The sequence below is a fragment of the Amblyomma maculatum genome, chromosome 1, assembly GCF_055883805.1.
Source record: "Amblyomma maculatum isolate TAMU_Amacu chromosome 1, ASM5588380v1, whole genome shotgun sequence".
NCBI lineage: Eukaryota > Metazoa > Arthropoda > Arachnida > Ixodida > Ixodidae > Amblyomma > Amblyomma maculatum.
This window is the reverse complement of record NC_139344.1, coordinates 145,315,045-145,335,473: the sequence shown is the minus strand read 5'-3', so window position 1 is coordinate 145,335,473 and position 20,429 is coordinate 145,315,045. Positions and strand designations below refer to the sequence as shown.

General features: G+C 47.1%; 1 protein-coding gene across 1 annotated transcript; it reads left to right on the top strand.

Moving 5' to 3' along the window:
* Positions 1–5,060: 5,060 nt before the first annotated feature.
* Positions 5,061–13,882, top strand: LOC146204258 (uncharacterized). The gene is made up of 2 exons (XM_084604552.1): positions 5,061–5,096; positions 11,258–13,882. The coding sequence occupies exons 1-2, from the start codon at positions 5,061–5,063 to the stop codon at positions 13,880–13,882; spliced, it is 2,661 nt and encodes an 886-aa protein (XP_084460678.1).
* The last annotated feature ends 6,547 nt before the right edge of the window (positions 13,883–20,429 follow it).

Sequence of the window (20,429 nt, the reverse complement as noted above, 5' to 3'; positions counted from 1 at the left end):
CACCTGGTTCTTTTTTGAATCATTAAAGTTGCTACCTACCTACCTACCTACCTCCCATTTTATTTAGTCATTTGTCACCACAGAAGTATATACATGTGCCTAGGGATAATCCAGCGACATCTTTGAACCACCACACGTTGAAACCACGGCGGAGTTGCCCGAGGCATGCCGAGGGCCGCCCCACGGGACACTCTCGCCGCCGCAAGAGGCGCTCTCATCGGCGCCGGAATAGGGTGCCTCGATGTGCGCGCATCCCCCCGCCGTCGTTGGCGCATCGAGGTACCCGACGCCGGAGTTACGCGCCAGTCAAGCGTTCACTCACGCTGTTTAGCGAAGGCAAGCGGAGCGACTTCAAAAGATGCATGCCACGTGATCATGGTCGGGTAAGCGCGTGCCATATCGGAAGACGACAAAAGCAGCACGAGGCGCGAGAAGGACCAGTTGGCCAGTGTAGTAATGTTTACGGCTTACAGAAGCTCATCGCGGTTGAACTTCCTAACAGCTTTTAAGAGTGAAAAAAAAAAAAAAAGAAAAAGAAAACGCGCTCGTCTTTTGCGGCGTTTTTTTGCTTAACGGGTATACATACAGAGGGGTCAAATTTTGGGAGTGGCCCATACAAATTTGGAGGTTACCATCGAGTTGGGCACATAGGTCAGCAAAATCACGTGTGCTCATTCAGGCTCACTCAGAAAACTTTGGTCCATCTGCGGGCTCACTCTCACTCAGACTCACAAGGCCCGGACTCACTCACACTCATGAACTCAAACTCAAGCAAGCTGGCGACTCATTCGGGCTCACTCAGACTCATAACTTATCTGGGCTCACTCACTCCTTTCAACTCACAACTCATCTGAACTCACTCATCTCGACTCGCTCATTTTTTGACTCATGACTCATCTGAACTCACGACCCGAGCTCAGTCATTTCGACTCATCGGGACTCAATCATCATGGACTCACTCATTTCCCCTCTCGACAAGCAACGAGTGACGATCCTAAAGCTTGTATAGGTAGGCGAAAGGCAGTACAGAGAAAAACGCGGGAAATAAATAGAAAAAAAGTGTAACATTCCATAATTAGACTTTTCTTCAGTAATGAACGAGTTGAAAGGTTACAAGAAAAGGAAAAAGTATGGTAGGGATTATCTCTTTTAAGGTGATTATAGTACGAAAGCACGGTCTTTTTAGCTACAGCACGGGCCAAGTTTTGGAAATGGCTATGGCTAATTTGGTGGTTGCCGTCTTGTCGGGCACAGTCAATAATGATTGGATACCAATTGTAAAGGTGGAACTTCGAAAGTGGCCTGGGCCAGATTCTGGAAATGGTCATGCCCAACTTTATAGGTAGCCATAGTGTCGAGAATGGTCAATGCAATTAGGGACTGATCGCTTTTGATGAAAATTGGCCAAAATCAAGTTTCGAGGGTTGGTACACCGTGTGTGACCCGAATCAAAATTTGGAGGTCACCATCGTGTTCGCCGTAATCGGATTATGTTTTACGTTCATTTTGGCCCCAAATCGGTCGAGGTCAATCTACTGGGTTGAGTGGACCAAATTTGAGGGTCAGTTCAGTTCAGGCGTTCAGTCGTGTCCGACTCTTCGTGACCCTATGGACCATGTCACGCCACGCTTTCCGGTCTCTCACTATCTTCTTAACATCACATAGCTTCATCTGCAATGCCTCGAGAATGCCATCTAACCATCGCGTTCGCTGCCTACCCCTTCTCCGGCGACCCTCAACCTTTCCCAACATCAAATCTTTCTCCAGCGACTCCTCTCTTCTCATCAGATGACCAAAGTAGCTGAGCTTTAACTTTAGAATTTGACCCTCCAATGAGCAGTCAGGGTTTATGGTCGACAATATCGACTGATTTGATCTTCTGGCAGTCCAAGGAACTCTCAAGAGTCTTCGCCAGCACCACAATTCAAACGCGTCAATTCTTCGGCGGTCAGCCTTTTTTACAGTCCAACTCTCGCATCCATACATCACAACTGGAAAGACCATAGCACGGGTTATACGGATCTTGGTTGGCAGACTAATGTCTCTGCTCTTTACTAGGCGGTCAAGGCTAACCATTGCTCTCTTTCCCAGAAGCAGGCGTCTCCTAATTTCATGGCTGCAGTCTCCTTCCGAGGTAATCTTGGCGCGCAAGAACAGAAAATCTGTCACAGCTTCCACTTCTTGTCCATTGATGCTCCAGGACTTGATAGGGCAAGACGCCATGATCTTCGTCTTTTTAATGTTCAGTTTAAGCCCAAACTTCTCACTCTCTTCTTGTACGCGCATCAGAAGTCTCTTGAGTTCCACTTCACTTTCTGCCATTAAAGTGGTATCATCCGCATATCTAAGGTTGTTGATACGTTTTCCAGCAATCTTCACTCCAGCTGAAGACTCGTCCAGACCGGCCTTCCTCATGATGCACTCTGCATATAGGTTAAATAGGCAGGGCGACAGTATGCAGCCTTGCCTCACCCCTTTCTCAATCGGAAACCAATCAGTAAGACCATGCCCAGTTCTGACTGTGGCCTCTTGCCCTTCATACAGGTTCCTGAGGAGACAGATGAGGTGAATTGGAACTCCCATCTCTCGGAGAGCTTGCCACAATCTGCTGTGATCTACGCAGTCAAACGCTTTCGCATAATCAATAAAGCAGAAGTAAATGGGTTTCTGGAACTCTCTTGCTTTTTCCATGATCCAGCGAAGGTTGGCAATTTGGTCTCTAGTTCCTCTGCCCTTGCGAAACCCAGCTTGCACGTCCGGAAGCTCCCGATCCACATACTGCTGCAGCCTACCTTGCAGGATTTTTAACATCACCTTGCTAGCATGCGAAATAAGCGCGATCGTGCGGTAGTTGGAACAATCTTTGGCACTGCCTTTCTTTGGAATGGGGATGTAAACTGACCTCCTCCAATCCTGTGGCCACTGCAGGGTTGTCCAAATCTTTTGACATAATGTATGCAGTGTGTTAACAGCGTCGTGGTTGAGGTTTTGAAGCAACTCAGCTGGAATACCATCAATTCCGCTTGCTTTGTTCTTAGCAAGGCTGGCTAAGGCCCATTCAACTTCACTCTTCAGGATGCCCGGCTCGAGATCAGTAATCACAACCGTCCTATGTTGGGATTGCACATCCGGGTCCTTCTTGTACAGTTCTTCTGTGTATTCCTGCCACCTCTTCTTTATCTCTGAGGCTTCAGTGAGGTCCTTGCCTCGTTTGTCCTTTATCACGCCCAGCTTAGCACAGAAGCTTCCTTTGATATCTTTGATTGTCTTATACAGAGCTCTTGTGTTTCTTAATTGGCTGTTGTCCTCAACTGCTTGACACTGTATGTTCAGGAAGGCATTCTTATCTCTCCTTGCTATTTTCTGAAAATCCGCATTGAGAACCTTGTATCTTTCTCTTTCCCCCATACCTTTTGCCATCCTCCTTTCCTCAGCTATTTGCAAAGCCTCTTCAGATAACCAGTTTGCTTTTTTGCATTTCTTTTGCTTTGGAACTACCTTAGTAGCAACTTCTTGTATTATATCACGAACATCAGTCCACATCTCTTCGGGCTCTTTGTCTTCTAGATCTAATTCTTGAAATCGATTCCTCACTTCCACAGCATATTCTAATGGAATCTGATCCAGATCATACCTGAAAGGCCTTCTAGTTTTCTGCGTTTTCCTCAATCGAAGCTTAATTTTGGCAACAAGAAGCTGATGATCGGTGCCACAATCGGCCCCAGGCCTTGTTTTTACTGCTTGTATAGCGCTTCTCCATCTCTGCCGGCAAATAATATAATCGATCTGATTCCTGTACAGACCGTCCGGTGAAATCCATGTGTACAGGCGCCTCTTGTGCTGTTGAAAATGAGTATTCGCTATGGTCAGGTTGTTTTCTTGACAGAACTCTACTAGCCTCTGCCCAGCTTCATTTGGCTCACCAAGACCGAACTTGCCTGTAATTCCGGATATTTCTTCACTCCCGACCTTAGCATTCCAGTCTCCTATGAGAAAAACGACGTCTGATGATGGGGTGTGGTCTAAAAGGCATTGTAGGTCCGCATAAAATCTCTCAACGTCAGCTTCTTCAGCAGCAGTGGTCGGTGCATAGACTTGGATAACTGTTATGTTGAAAGGGTGACCTTGGATCCGAAGTGAAATCATTCGGTCGTTTTTGGGGTTGTACCCTAGCACTGCTTTGCCCATTCTTCTGTTTACTATGAGAGCGACCCCATTCCTTCTCTTGGATTCGTGCCCACAATAAAAGACATAATGGTCGCCGGAGTTAAATTCTCCCATTCCGGTCCACTTGAGCTCGCTGATACCCAAGATATCAATGTTCAATCTGTCCATTTCTCGCTTGACGATATCCAGTTTACCTTGCGTCATAGATCTTACATTCCATGTTGCTATGTGATATATTTCCTTGCAACATCGGACTTTCCGGTCGCTTCCCGACACATCCACAACTGAGCGTCCTTTTGGCTTTAGCCCAGCCGCTTCATTCGTCCTGGAGCTACTAGGAATCGCCCTTTGTTCATCCCCAGTAACATGTGGGACGCCTTCCAACCTGGGGGGCTCATCTTCCGGCGCCATATCGATAATGGTATTGTGACTGGCCATAGGGTTTTCTTGGCAGGAAATACTGGAGTGGGTTGCCATTACCTTCTCCAGTGAATCACATTTTGTCAGAACTCTCTGCCGTGACCTGTCTATCTTGGGTGGCCCTACACAGCAGAGCTCACGACTTCATCGAGTTTCGCAAGCCCCTCCGCCACGACAAGGCAGTGATCCATGAAGGGGAAATTTGAGGGTGGGCCTGGTCAAATTTGGAGGTCACCATCTTGTTCGCCATAATCATATAAATTGGACAAAATTTTGCCCAATTTAGTCGAAGTCAAATTTCGGCGGTGGGTAAGCAAAATGTAAGGCGGCCCTCGCCGTAGGCGAATTATGTTGGGCAGGTTTTGGACCAAATCGACCGAAGCAAAATTTTAGCTATACCGGAATGCGCTTAAATTACCCACGTACGTAGCCACGTATTTGGGACCTCCTCAAACAGCCTACCAATTAGAGCAATGGCACACAAAAAGAAATATCGGACAAGCTTCTTGGTGAGTGGTGGTGAGCCTGTGACTTATTTCGCAATAAGAAAGAACATTAAAAATGTGGTAACACAATGGACTCTTCGAACTTAGCCTGATATTAGCTATGCACGGCTAGCCTGGCTCGTTCGCATCGCTGTACACCAATGAACAGCTAACCCGTGAAATCATTTGCGAGATGTTCTGAAATAAATAAACAGCAAGGGAAGAACTATATAGCCACCGCAATACAACACGCCAACGAGAACAAATGTTCGATTACCTGCATTAATCGCCATAGTCAATAATTGCATAACAAAAACAACGAAATTGCTCTACATCGTCAGCTCACCAAGAAGCTTATTCATTATAGAATTACGTTGGCAATTCGAGTCCACTAGGATCTAATTAGCGACTTGTGCCCATTACTCACTCGATAACTTCAGATCACGATTCTTCAACCTCTGAGCAAGAACTCATTTGATTTCATAGGAACTTTCTAGGTCGGACTCAGCATGACTCAGATCATAATCTGAATGCGAGTCCGGACTCACTCAGGACTCAGATCATGATCTGAGTGTGAGCGTGAGTGAGCCTGAGTGAGCCCGAGTAAGTCCGCCGACCTGTCCATACTCTACTATATTATTTACCCATAAAATAGATTATTAACAGTTTGTGCAGACACGCTCTGATGATAGACTGTTTACACACACTGCCAACGCACTCTGCACGGTGGTGCCACTCATGAGGCAAGAAATGCGTACCATCTAAGGGCGCGCCTTCTGCAAAACAAGCGGGTCTGTGAAGAAAGCACTGCTTGCACTGCTCGAAGTTGCAAAAAGTTGATTTTATTTTGTGGCGCAATTAGTACTTGCTTGCAAGGAAAACAGCCGGCTACAGGTATTGTTGAAACACTGCTCTTCATAAACAGTGCTATTGAATACATGGTGCAAAGGTATCTGCAACTGTTCGGCTTGCCGTTTAAAGTTCACATTAATGCAGCGACGCCAAACAAGAAACAAAAACGCTGTTGTTGCACCAACAAAAAAAAAAAGAAAGAAAACTTATACGAGAGTCATTTCATTTTATTTCCTTAAAGGCCCCAGAAAGGGGCGTTACATAAGGGGTAGGAAACATTATAAAAACATTGTTATAGTACATATTTTTTTACACTTTCAAAGAACTTTGATGAGCAGGTGATAACAGCGATGTCGCCTGGAAGGCCGTTCCAGTCTGCAGCTGCGCGGGGAAAAAAGGATTTCGAAAAAGTAACGGTGCGTGACAATGGACGGGCGACATGCGGGGTGATATGCGCGCTGGGAAAAGAATATAAGGGGCTGCCCGCATGGGACTGGTAAATATTTTATGGAATAAAGAAAAGCTAGAAGTGCGACGACGGAGAAATAGCGATAATAAACCGGAGGCTGTTTTTAGGGCAGAGACACTAACATCATAAAAATACAATGCAAGGATGAACCTGGCAGCGCGAATTTGAACGGACTCGAGAGAATTAATGAGGTAAGCTTGATGAGGATTCCAATGGGTGACGCGAATTCCAGTTTAGACCTGACGAGCGGAGTATAGGCTAAGAGTTTACAATGTTGAGGCGCGCAATACAGATGCCGTTTTAAGAATCCTAATGTTTTATTGGCCGATGATATTTTGATAGTTACATGCAAATTCCAAGAAAGATCACTAGAAAGTATTTCGCCTAAATATTTGCACGACTGAACAGATTGTACGAGCTGTAGAGGTGGGACCCGGACGGATCCTCGGTCGCATCGACGCCCGCTTCACCTCAGGAAGAAGTGCTGCAGAGCGAAGGAGTTGGGAGTAGAAGGACGAAAACTTGGTTTATTTACATTGTTAACAGTAGGAAAGAACTCCGGAGAAGAACTATAGAGAAGAACTGATGATGCCCGCACACACACAGTTTTAAAGGGTCCGTGTTCCCAAGGTTCCCTAGGTCAAGGGCGGGCTCGTCGTCGAGGGAGTGTCCTCATCACTCTAATGTCACTCAAACTGACACACTTTCACTCTCACAGACACGCCCCCTCGAAAGTTTAGATTTGGTGGGGAAGGAGGAAGCCGCTGTGGCGGTGTAGAGGGCAGCACCCGAGGAGCTCGCTGTCTGCTGGCGTCGCATAGTCTGGGACACATCTGTGTCGAACGAGCCACCTCGCGCCGTCGGCAAGACGAATCGGAGAAGCGTTGACCGCCTCATGGTCTAGGCACAAACGTCTGCGTCGCAAGGGCCGTTGCGCGCTGTCGGCCAGACGAAGGGGATGACCGCGTGACCGCCTTGAGGGTACTGACCCATGCGGGAGACGCCGGGATCCACTTGAACCTTTTTGTTTCCCGATGGCCCGTCTTTGACCGCTGTCGCCGTCTGGCCGAACACCCCACGTTCCTTTCCGGGGTGGGGGGGGGGGGGGGGGGGGGGGGGGGGGATTCTTTTTCTTGTCTCGATGGTTGAAAGCGGCAGCTCTCGCGCCAACCCGTTGTCGCCATCCTTAACAGGGCACACCAGAGATTACGTAGGGAAAAATAAGAGGATTACGACGACGGTGAAAGGATAAAAGTTTACATTTATGTGGGTTAATTTCCATTAGCCAGTGGCCACACCAGTTATGTACACCATTAAGGTCACTTTGTAGTGTTGATTGATCAGTGGGGCCAGTGATAGTACGATCAACTACACAATCGTCAGCAAACATGCGTATTTTAAAGGTTGCATGTGTTGGAAGGTCATTGATGTATATTAGAAACAGTAGAGGGCCAAGTACTGATCCCTGGGGAACACCTGACGTCACCGGAAGGGAGTTAGAGAACTTATTGTTAAAAGTAATACACTGGGAGCGATTAGTTAGAAACTCTTCAATCCAGTTTAAAATGTTGGGGTGCAGGTTTAATAGGGAAAGTTTTATCATTAATCATTTATGGGGTACTTTATCAAAGGCTTTAGCAAAACCTAAAAAGATAACATCGGACTGTTGATTAGAATCAAGGTTAATGTGCAGGCCATGCACGAAAATGGCCAGTTGGGTTTCGCAAGAGTAGCCCCTACGAAACCCTTGCTGCGCGGGGGGAAAAAAGTTGTTAGAATCAAGGAAGGCCATGATATGGGTATAGATAACATGCCCCATGATTTTTCAGGGTACGCTGGTTAGAGAAATGGGACGGTAATTTAATGACGAGTTCTTGTTACCTGATTTAAAGACTGGAACGACCTTCCCACGTTTCCAATCGTTGGGTAGTTGGTCTGTGAGTAGTGACTGCATGAACAACAAGGGCTATAAAGACGCACATGTGTCCTTGGTGCTTTTCAGTATTTTATTGTTCATATTGTCGATACCGGCGGAAGATGATAGCTTCATGTTTTCTATCAATGATAAGATTCCTGCAGGAAAGAATATTAGGGAAGACATAGGGTTGTGAATAAATTTCGGTTGTACAGGAAGAGACAGGTCACATTCGTTAGTAAATACGGATGAAAACGCTTCATTAAATATATTGGCGCAGTCTGTATCACAGATGGTTTCACCTGGCTCATCAGCGATTGAAACGGTACGCGCATATTGTGGATTGATGACTTCTCAAAACTTCCGGGGGTTAGTGGTCAGCATTTTAAGTAAATCGGAATGAAAAAAAAAAAAAAAGTGTGTTTGGCTTCACGAATTTTCTTTAGGTATACTTTCTCGGCCTCGTAATACTTATTCCATGAGTTGTCAGTGTGTTGATTTTTAACTGAGCGGTAAAGGCGTTTCTTTTTATTTTCCAAACTTTTTAATGTGTTGGTGAACCATATGGGTTTTGTTGGTTGTTTCGTACGGTCATTTTAGGAATGAACGTTTTAAACAATTCTTCAAATTTCTTTTTGAAAAGCGTCCAGTTGTCATGAACTGTTCTTTGGTTAAATTTTGACTCAAAAAGAAATGTAGGAATGCGCGAAGACCATTAATAATGGCAGTATAGTTTCCCTTATCATATAGTTTAATTGTTTGCTTATTTATTATGCGAGAAAGGGGTTTAATGGTGAAACATGCATGTATTATTTTGTGATCACTGATACGTGGATGATATGTGACAGATTGACTATATTCAGGACGGTCCATTGATATGAAATCGAGGGTAATAGCCTAGTAATGTGTTACACGAGTTGGTTCGGATATTATTTGTACGAGTTTGAAATTAAGGCAAATATCAAGAAATTCGTTTACGTTGCTGTTACCCATAGTTGTTAGTCTCTTAATTGATGTTATGGAAAATTTAAATCACCAAAGAGCAGAATGTTGGCATTAGGGTGCTTGATTCTGATTTCATTCAATGCATTGTTAAATTTACGAGGGAAATCTGAACTGTAATTGGGGGGTTGTAGCAAACGCCAATGAGAACTGAGTAAGGTAAAGAGTGAAGTAAGACCCAAAATATTTCGATATCGGATGACAAGTTAATGAAAGTGCATGATAGTTCCTGCTGTTTGCAAAATTCATAAAAATACCACTAACAAAAAATATATGTGCGCCGCATTTGTGAACGCTCTATTAGAGTTAATAGGCCAGTGTCGTTAATTATTCGGAAGCTTCGGAAATGCGTCATTTCAAATACAACAAGCAAGGACTCGCCCTATTTAATATTATCTACTATATAACTGAAGTCTTGGCAATGCGACACAGTCGCAATTTACCGTATGCAATCACTTCATGCGCGTCGTTAAAAAAATGAAATTGGTAAGACTAACGCTTAAAGCGACACAAACGTATATTACGAGTGAGGCCGCAGTGGACTTGGGAACTGATTTAAACCAACAGGTGTTCTTTAACGTAGCCTGACATCACGCAGCACACCGGCGTTCTGCCATTTTGTCTTCAGTGCTACCTTGGAATCAGTAACATCGCAACAAATCCTAGACGTAGTCTTAGTGTTCGAATCGGATGTAAAGGCTCTGTGTGAACCCTAAAATTTACACACACACACACACACACACACACACACACACACACACACACACACACACACACACACACACACACACACACACACACACACACACACACACACACACACACACACACACACACACACACACACACACACACACACACACACACACACACACACACACACACACACACGCGCGCGCGCGCGCGCGCGCGTGTGTGTGTGTGTGTGTGTGTGTGTGTGTGTGTGTGCGTGTACTGGGCTATAAAACTGCGCTATTTGTGTGCGCCCAGGTGACACGGGCAAGACAAGGCCATGCAGGCACTTTTGTACGGCGTGGCTAATCTGGAGCTTTATGCATATGCCGCTCATGGCAACTTGAGCAACATACATCACGGCCCTCTTCAAAAGTGTTCCTCCGGCAGGCGACGACGGGAAGACAGCGACAACGTCATTCACACCTATCGCCTATCATAGCAAACTACGCCAAACTAGTGCTTTCGATCGTTGCACTAGGTTTAGCCATGTTAAACTTCTGCATTTTGTTTTTCTCGCTCGTCGGCCTGTGTTGAGTTGAGAGGGAAGATAATGAGCATCATTTTTTTTTTTTTTATCGCCGACATGTTAGTGAAGTTAGTTTAAGCCTTTTTGTGCTCCAGTGACGACTGTTGGAATACCGATTTTTCATGCGCGTTTTCGAGTTTCGCAATTTTTTTTTATGTCCCGTTAATATTTAGCAAAAGTGCTAGAAGGTCACACCTAAAGAGAGCTATACAAAACGCACAGAAACATGGACCAGCTGAGACCTACCACTTCTATAACTATAAAAACGCAGGTGAACACTCTCAAGGTTTGGTAACATGCAACATTAATACCCAAACAAGCAGAAGGTTGGAGAGCTGTCGATGTAGCTCAGTTGATAAGAGTACCGGACGCGATATTCGGAAGTCGTGGATTCAGTTCTCATCATCGGCGCGTCTGTGTGTTTATCTTTCACGCTAAACGGTTTGCAGTGCTAATTTAGGTCAATAACACAGTAAAAGCTAAAAAAGAAAATATCCCCTACGCTTTCCTTGGCCTCGCCGACTGCTGACTTTTTTTCTTAGGACAAGAAACAATGATTATGGGCATTCCTGCGCCTTAAGTTTCTTGACACTGCGAATCCTGTCTCTGAAAGTATACCGCGAAACTTGGTTCTGAATTGTGAATGTGAATGAACCCCTGCTTCTATGCGCGAAATATTCGTGTAGCAAAAGAAAACGATCAGATCGAGTCACACCAAAACCCGCTTCTTCTTTTTGCAGATCGGACTGGTCTGCATGGTGTTAGTCCAGAATTCGCATGGAGGCGAACAGCTTCACCCATCCCCGTTCGAGATGTCGAGTGGTGTCAGCAAGAACCAGCTGGACTTGGCTAAAGAGTTGCTACGTCTCTTCAACCTTCACCATGTGCTCGCGTCTATGAACGTTTCCCGCAGTGCGCAAGTGAACTCAGCCAGCGAGGGCTCGTTCGTGCCATCGAACCCGTATTGGATCCTAATGAATCACACGCAGCGACGGCAGCCAACTCCGCCAAGCTTTGCGTCTGCGGCAAACACAACTCATGCAAACAGGCAGACAGGATACGACGCTAATATCCCCTCTCGTGCCGGCAAGAGGAACTACACCACTGAGGACAAAACTTTCCGCACATATTCCGTGCTCAAAGCACACGGAGCAGGAAAGCCTCCCTCTTCTGAGTACCGGCGTAATTCCACTGCACCACGAGCAAAAAATCAAACCTTCATTGCGCCGTTGCCAATGGAGAAATTCACATTCGAAGATGCTCCCAAAAGCAGACCTCTTTTGCATACACTTCACAAGGAAATGCTCAACGAGAAGATTGAGCGGGCCAAGACATCCTTCGCGACTGGACGTATGCATGGCGTGAAAACCAAGATAAGAAGCAGCGAAGTTGACAGCGAAGCTGCAGCGTCGGACTTCAAACTGCAGCCAGCCATGAGGATTATAACGTCTCCAAGCAGCAGTGTCAAGCACGAAATACCCGTATCTTTTAATCATGCTTTTATTGTTCTAGGACAACCGGCGGAGAGGAAAAAGGCGCTGGCGTCTGATTATGAAGTATCTGTACTTGGAGCTGTGTTGGGAGATCTAATTGACCAATCAGAATCGGGTCACAAGCGCAATAAGGTACGCCATTATAAGCACGTGTTCAACATAGGAGACAAGCCAGTCATTCAAATAACAGAAGTATCAAACACACATGCCGAAGAAGCGTCCAAGTTAAACACTTCAACTGTTAAGGAAGAGCTATCTAGGAAGTCAGCGGTATATAAGCACTGGTCGAGCCCTCCTACGCCCTCTCATAAGAAAGTGGCTGCTCTCATACTGTCCCAATCATCACCCACTGCACCATACAGAGACAAAAAACATAATCTCGAACAATCCTCAAGCAAGGTGATATCGCCTAGAGTTGGAGACATTTCTTTAGGTACAAGCGCCTCTGAACTTTTACAGACGACGTATAAACCAAGTCAGCAACTTTCTCCACCGTTTTCGTTCAGACGTCCGAGACACGAGAGCGCCGGCGCAAGTCCAGACATATTCAACTTGAGACGGCAACACGGTACCCCGCAATCACAATGGATTCCGCTGAAGAGAAGTTTTGTGAAACGAGACGTTTCTTCGAATGGCGCCAATTTTAGGGTTCCAAACGCAACGGTAACCCTAAGCGCTCTCCTTGACGACACCAATACAATCAAACCTGGGAAGAAATGGCGCGGAATTCTCAAACCTCGGTACTATGAGACGCTGAACTTCACCGTACCGAAGCTGTTGCCCGAGGTCATTTTTACTCCCGACATGCGTGGCACACCGATATCGTCCATATCGCCTTTTGACGAATCGCACATTGGAAGCGTGCACCGGGTGGTAACTATATATGGGAAGAAGACAAATCAGAAGCCGTTGGCACCTGTCACTGTCGTCGTAGCAGAGGGTTCCCAGCCGTCCTCGACTGTGATGCAGCAGGCGTCTCTAGTCAAGCGACGACACGATGAACCGGATCCGCCGAAACCAAAGTACATTCACAGCCTATCGGACAAGTTTGGTGAGCGGCCACCTCCTCCGGACCGCAAGGACGATTACCTGCTTCACAAGCGAGCTAAGGGCTTCCGAGGAGACACTGAAGCTGGACGGCCGCCACTCGGCGGTGGTCGCCATCAATCACCGCTGGAGCCCAAATTCGACCCGGAATTCGAAAGATCGCGCTTCTTGAAGCCTCCGCCCCTTTTCCCGGAAAGGGACCGACCGCCCCATCACGGGCGTCACCCACCGGACGATCATCCTCGTCACCGTGACGGGCCACCTTTCACGGTTTACGGACACAGGCACCCGGACAAACACTACGGGAACGGCGAGCCGCCCTACCGTCCCGGAAAAAGGCCTTACCACGACGTGCCGGACAGGAGCGAAGGCCTCCCGCCGAGGGAAGATGGCGACTTCGAAGAGGACCTCGACCCTTCGCGGTTTGACGACTACGAGGCATGGAGGCACCTTACCAGGCCGCCGTTGCCGGCCGGCGGCTTCCCGCCGTCCTTCATGCCAGGCTTCGGCGGATACCCGCCCTTCCGAGGCCCCCCATTCCAGGGTGGCGGCCCACCTTTCTTGGGTGGACCCGGCATCGGCACCATTCTTCCTGGAAAGAAAATGGAGAAGTTCAAATACCTCCTCAAGGGAGGCTTCCGTGGGGGTCTCCGGCCTTCCTTTTTCGCCGCGCCACAAGGGTGGTACTGCCCGTGCAACTACTATCCTCCGGCGGGCCGTTTCGTCACACACGGCTACCCCAGCTTCTGGGGGACAATGCGGGGAGACTAAGCTGGTTTCGTCCTCTGCACGTGACTTTTTTCTTTCCCTTTCATTAGTGCATACGCAGGCGAGCACAACAAAAAGTGAAAGCTGTTAATTCATATTCCATAAGACGAAAGGAGCTTCTTTTTCACCGCAGCCATGAGAGCAATGGAGAACAGTCACTTCCACCATTTCATACATTCAGATAGGACGCTTGTCTAATCCCAGGCGGGGAGAGCCCGGCATGCCGGCGATGTGCGAGAAATAAGTGACACAAAACATTTTCACTTGCAACAGCCAACATTTTATCCTGTGGATACCATGGACATGGCTATTCAGACTCTGCATTCATGAAAACTCATGTGAATAAAGGTCATAACAAGAGTACCTGTTGTTTTACTACTGTAGAAGAAAATAATGCTGGCGAATGGAAAGGCAAGGATCGAAGTATAGTTTGGCCTTTGGCAGCAGCCACATGATGATGAATATGGGCATTTATTATGCGCTGACGACATTGTTATTTAAGCTTTGCTAGCCGCACTAGGCCAAAACCCCGCGGCGTATATGAAGAAAGTGTGGGTAGAAAAATACGCCACCATACTGCGCGACTTAGCAAAGCGGTTGCAGTCACTGGACGATAGGAGCGTACCCTACGACATGTTTATGGCCTTGAGTTTGCATGCCATGTGGAAAACGTGTATGGCTGTGCACGACGCTGATGTTGACATTCGATCTGTAAGAGTTAATTTTATTGAAAATGTCATATAAGTTCGTTAAGTTTTCAAGGCTCAAAAAGAGCCACCATAATGATGTTCTATGTTATACGACTTGGCTACTCTCAAGCGCTTTTAGTCATGTAACGACAGCCAAAGTGTGGTTGTTGTTTTTAGAATGTCTGTTTATGGTCTACTTTTCGGATGTAAACTTGAGCAGGCAAAGAAGAAAAAAAAAATAAGTCGCATACGCTACCGGTCACGCGATGGCGCGCACCACAAGAGGAAGCGAGATCAAGCGGGATCGAGCTTTCGTATTCGCACAAGATACAAGTAAGATGCCCTAAGTGTTTCTGTTGATTATTTTTACCCTAGAGCGTGGACTTCGAAAACACTCCGTCTTTTAGAAGTTTCTTTGTCACGGCATGTCAGCGGTATGTGTCGGTATAATTGCCTTGAATGACTTTGAATTAAAATCGCACATAGCGCGTACGCAAACTTGCAACGACTTTTGACGAGCTCAAGCCTACTATAGGCTAACAAATAAGCTGGACTGATAACTAAAACTAGGCGAGCAATGTGATGCAGAATGGCTCGCTGGCGGAACAGGCAACTAAGTGACTTGGAACGACTACGAGCTGCGATGACCGCGTGAAGGGAAAGAAAAGCAAGAGAAAGAGCGATGAGAGAGTATTTCATAGCTAAACGACGTTGAGAGTTATAATTAAACAGGTCGAATACAGCCTCTCAGCCAGCTGAAGGTTTTATTTAGCGTTACAAGGTACGTGCTCTTCCACTTTCTTAAGTCGGCTGTTCCGCGTTCACATTAAAGCTTTTATGAACCTCGTCCAAGCTTCCTGCATCTTTGATCTGTACCTTACTTAGCGCCTTGCTAATGCCTTCGGAGATCGCACTCTAGCTCTTGGATGATAACTTGATTTTAGTACGAAAATATTTTAGCCTTGATGGATTTCACCGATTTCTGTCCACCTAACCGGATATTACTTCGGCAACAAGTAAGCCTAGCTTTGCTAGAAGGCCGATCGTTGAGCATTGGCGAAAGGTTTGAAAAATGTGTGACAAAGTATGCTACGTCATTCTGGATGCAATTTACTTTTAAACCCCCGCTAATAATATGTGTTGTGAAGCCGTTCTTATTCCGATAGGCTGGTCATTCGCAGGGTGTTTCTCCCGATCCCGCAAGCTTTTCTTGTAGCCTGATATGCTGCCATATATTCACTAAATTTGCTCTCTAATAACAGTCGTTCTAGGCGTACAGCGTAAAGAAAACTACATTTAAAAAATTTGCCGACGGTTACGTTGCTTTCTAATGCGAAATTTGAGCGTAACTCATCAACTGTTTCACCTTTTCGATAGATTGAGGCATATATTTTGAGCAAGACATGTATGTACAGCTAGAAGCCATAGGGGACCCAAGCATCGCAGGGTGCGCTGCGGACGCCAGTGAACAGCGCCCACTCCGGCCAACGCCATGTAATCGGTCGGGCAGAGTGAATAGCTCGCCTGTAGACTTTCGTGTCTTTGCAGCCTCTGCACGCGGGAGCAACTCACTTTGCGCGCGTTCGCGTTCTTTGTCGCTCGCGTTGTTGAAAGCTGCTTGCGCGCGCGCGCCCTGACCGCAGTCTACTCGCTTTGCGCGCGCTTGCATTTCCGTGCTGAAAGAAAGCTGTCTTGCGCTCGCGCGCTTCTGCTTCTACTTTTCCAACTCCGCTTGGACGCAGTGGTGTTTGAAGCGAGTGTGCAGCAATGTACACGCTTCGGTGTGGTTTAAGAAAATAGCCGACAGCGGTGGCTATTTTCACAGCACAAATGTCAAAAAGGGAGAGCTGTTAGTCAGCCATGTGCATTCTGTTGAGCAGATTATAGAAGATAAGCTGTTATTGTGAAGGCTAAGTGTGTGTCGCAAGTCAGCGACCACATCGCGTACGACGTGGGATTTGAGGCAAGTATTTAATTTTTATTATACCCATTTCATTAAGGCCCAGATTATAAGACGCATGCAACCATTCCATGCGCTGTTTGCTTTAATTATTGAAGAGCTTGCAGATGGTAATCTAGTTGGTGCCTATGAACTTAATAAAAGATACGTGGATATGTTCGCATCTTAGGCGCGCTTTTCGGTATATGCCGATATGTTAATTTTGATGCCGATTGTCGTGCAATTGCATACTCAGAACATTTTATACGTAGCTTCCACCTGAATAGAATGTGCATTCACATGTATATAATGAAACATCAACCCTTCTGCTGCAAACGAAATATTTTCGCGCTTTAAATTTCGTGAATCGCATTCAGCTCCTAATAACTGGTCCCGCGATTGATCGAGTAATTTCAATTCCACAGAGTAAATGACACAGTTCTGGACAATATCTATAAAAGCAAATTTTCGCTGCGTGGTTATTACTTCATTGTTCCTATAGCTTTTATATTGGTATATAACTGTTTTATTCAATCACTCGCCCCGCCGCGGTGGCTCACGCGTTAGGGACTGTTGGTCATGGCGACGCGGGTTTGATCCCGGCTGTCGCTCGCTGGAGGCGAACTGCAAGGATGCCTTTAGAAATATACGTTCCCGTTAAATAACCACGGAAGGGAGGAGGAGGGGGGGGGGGGGGTGAACTTTTTGCAGGTCTCCAATACAGCGCCCCTCGTAGCCTTGTCGCGCTGAGGTGTACGTTAAACACTACAGACTAAACGAACATGTTCACCCAATTGTATCCTTGCTTACAGGTCATTTTATATATCGTGCCTTGGAGCTTCAGTGTCTGCTTTATAAAGAAGAAACAATTTGCGTCTGAGCATGAGTTGCGAGGCAGCATATCCTTGTTCTCTTTTGTTAGTTTTGCTCCTTATGTCGTGGGTTCAAAATGAACCAAACGGCCCGTCTCTGTTATGTGACATCTTTCTTTGCAGCTAGCAGGGACCTGCTATGAAAAGCGCCAGCTTGCGATTTTCCGTGCTAAGCGTACGTGCAAGGCAGGAATTCAGGGGCGCTGCAAGCATGTTGCTGCTGTGTGCTGTTTCATAAACTCCCACGAAGATTAGTCCTACACAAGCCAGGCGCAACAATGGGGCAAACCCAGCGGCAAAAGTCCGAAGCCCTCTTTAGAGAGCATCTGGGCCTTAATGAAATGGGTATAATCAAAATGAAATACTTGCCTCAAATCCCACGTCGTACACGAGGTGGCCGCTGACCTGCGACACACACTTAGCCTTCACGATAACAGAGTTGTCTTCTACAATCTGCTCAACAGAATGCACATGGCTGACTAACAACTCTTCCTTTTTGACGTTTGCGCCGCGAAAATAGCCACCGCTGTCGGCTATTTTCTGAAAACCCTATCGAAGCGTGTACATTGCTGCACACTCGCTTCAAACACCACTTCGTCCAAGCGCGAGTTTGAAAAGTAGAAGGAGCGCGCGCGCGCGCGCGCGCAAGACAGCTTTCTTTCAGCACGGAAATCTAAGCGCGCGCAAAGCGAGTAGACTGCGGTCAGGGCGCGCGCACGCGCAAGCAGCTTTCAACAACGCGAGCGACAAAGAACGCGAGCTGTTTCCGCGTGCAGAAGCCTCTAAGACAGGAAAGTCTACAGGTGAGCTGTTGCGACAGCCAGCAACACAACAATACACTTCCCCACATTTCGAGCGTCGCGGAACCACTCCAGCCATGTTTTAAACTCAGCTGTGACACCTCTTTGTATGCCTGCGAAGCCACGGCGGCGGGCCAGCGCGAGCAGAGGCAACGCGAGCAGCACACGAAGCCGCCAAAAACGTTCGGTCAAGCGCCGCATAAGCGCCGCGCCCAACCAATGTTTCAGAATTTTGCCGCTTGCGGAGGAGCGCGCGCTGCAGTCGCGCAGCCAAACTTGAGGTTGGGTTCCCTATATGAAAGGAAACACGGGAACGGTAGCGCGTGGCTTCCGCGCTTTGCAAGGCGCTGCCACCAACAGAAGATGAGAATCGGTGGCACCAAAGGTGTGCTCAGAAAGAGCCTCCGACTAAGCTTACTTTGGATGCGTCTTTACCACTGATTTTTATCTCTTGTCGGGGACAGCGCATTTGAAATCCCGGAAGCCACGCGCTCCCGTGTTCCCTTTCTTATGGCTGCCAGCTGTACAATTACATACTTTTTTTTTTTTTTTTCAGAGATATTCCTTCAAGAAACACTCCACTAACAGTTCTTGATTGTCGGAGAAATGAAGAGAGCAATTAAGTTATCGAGAAGGCCGCTGACGCCGCTAGCGAGTCAAGTCAACGTAGCTCTGCATTTCGGCTTGGGATGCACGCACCGTGATCCACTGATAGCGATTCGGCGCTTCGGCAAACACCGTCGTCGCCACGCAGGAAGAGGGGGGGGGGGGGGGGGGGGGGGGTTCAGAGAAGCGCGCTGCCCCGGCTGCGAGGCTGGTTACGAGGGACAACACCAACGGCGACACGAAACACAGGAACAGGCGCCAAAGAGCTGAGCGTTCCTCAACCGTAATGACAAGGGAACGAAAGTGAACGGCCCAACATAACAGACGGCGGCGCAAACGACGTTCTATTCGAGCACGGATGATGCCGGCGTCGGCGAACGCGCAGACGGGGAATTCTAGACGTCTGCTGCTGCTGCGCGCGGTTCGTTTATTGTGCTCTGTGAGGACTGCCTTCCGCTTAAATGCTTGTATCATTTGAGCAGCAGTATTTATGAGGGAATGTATCCTGCGTGGCAGCATGTCGGACAACACGAGAAGCTGCCAAGATTACGAGAACCAAGCGGATAGCTACGTTTTTATGGGTATGTCGGTCTCTAAATGAACATTTATCCAGGCACCAAAAAATTGATTGGCTTCAAAATGACGTTGCATACTTTATCATACTTTTTCTTCAAAACATCTGCTAGCTTTTAACCATCTGCCGTGTTTATTGTGCTCTCCGAAACCGGGGCCCTATTCTCGACAATTCGCCATTTCGTTCAAATTGTGACGTACGCGTGACGTGTCCAGTAGCACGGTGCCAGGTTACGTAAGCACACAAACGGGTTACGCATTATGAAGAAAACGAGAAATAAAGTGACAGAAAAAAGCGCGCTGTCGTCTGCTACTATATATTGGCGCCAAGTATGAAAAACGACAATGCTCCTGCAGGAACCGATACTCTGCGGTGCATTCCGTGATTCGGAAGCCTCGGGTTGCAGTGAGGCGAGTGAAGTATGTTGTGGCGTTGCGGTATCAGTGTGTCATGACATACTTGCGGTCGAAGATTCGGCATCAGCTACGCACGGAAAGGCTGCGCGAGTTTCATCTGAAGAGCACGAACGGCAATGGAATATTCGCAGTGGGTTGGTGCAAAATGGGAACGGAAAGTAGCATTTCTGTTCATAAGGAGCAATGACCTCTCACATTCCCTTTGCGGCTTTTAAATGCAGGAACTAAAACGTTTAAGGACTTAGTCGTAAACAGAAGGAATCGGCAGATTTCCAAAGTAGCTCCAGCACTGATGAAGAGGCTCCGCCGCAGCCGGTAATGCCCATCACTGAGGACAACGCTCGGAGTCTAAAAGTATCAATTACTGTTAGATACTGGCTTTGCCACCTTGTTCGAAAAGCCGCGTTGTGACCAGCTACCGTCATATCACCAAGTCTGCTTAAGGTTCTAACATATTGTTTCGGCTTTAGTTGTGTAGAGCGCGGAAAGCAGCGCAGAGAGAGAAAAAGAGTGTTCCGCACACACACGAGGTGGAAGGCATACGCTAGGCCTTACACTATAGTAGGTTAAATTTTCATGCGCTGGCGTGCGATAAGCTCTTGCGAAACGCAAAAGATGTCCCAGAAAGAGAACGAAACAGAAGAATAGCAGGAA

Excerpts from the sequence above, each read along its gene's own strand:
- LOC146204258 (XM_084604552.1), top strand. The coding sequence starts at position 5,061 with ATGGCACACAAAAAGAAATATCGGACAAGCTTCTTG. Across the intron at positions 5,097-11,257 it reads AATATCGGACAAGCTTCTTG|CAAAAGAAAACGATCAGATC; the intron begins GTGAGTGGTGGT and ends ATATTCGTGTAG.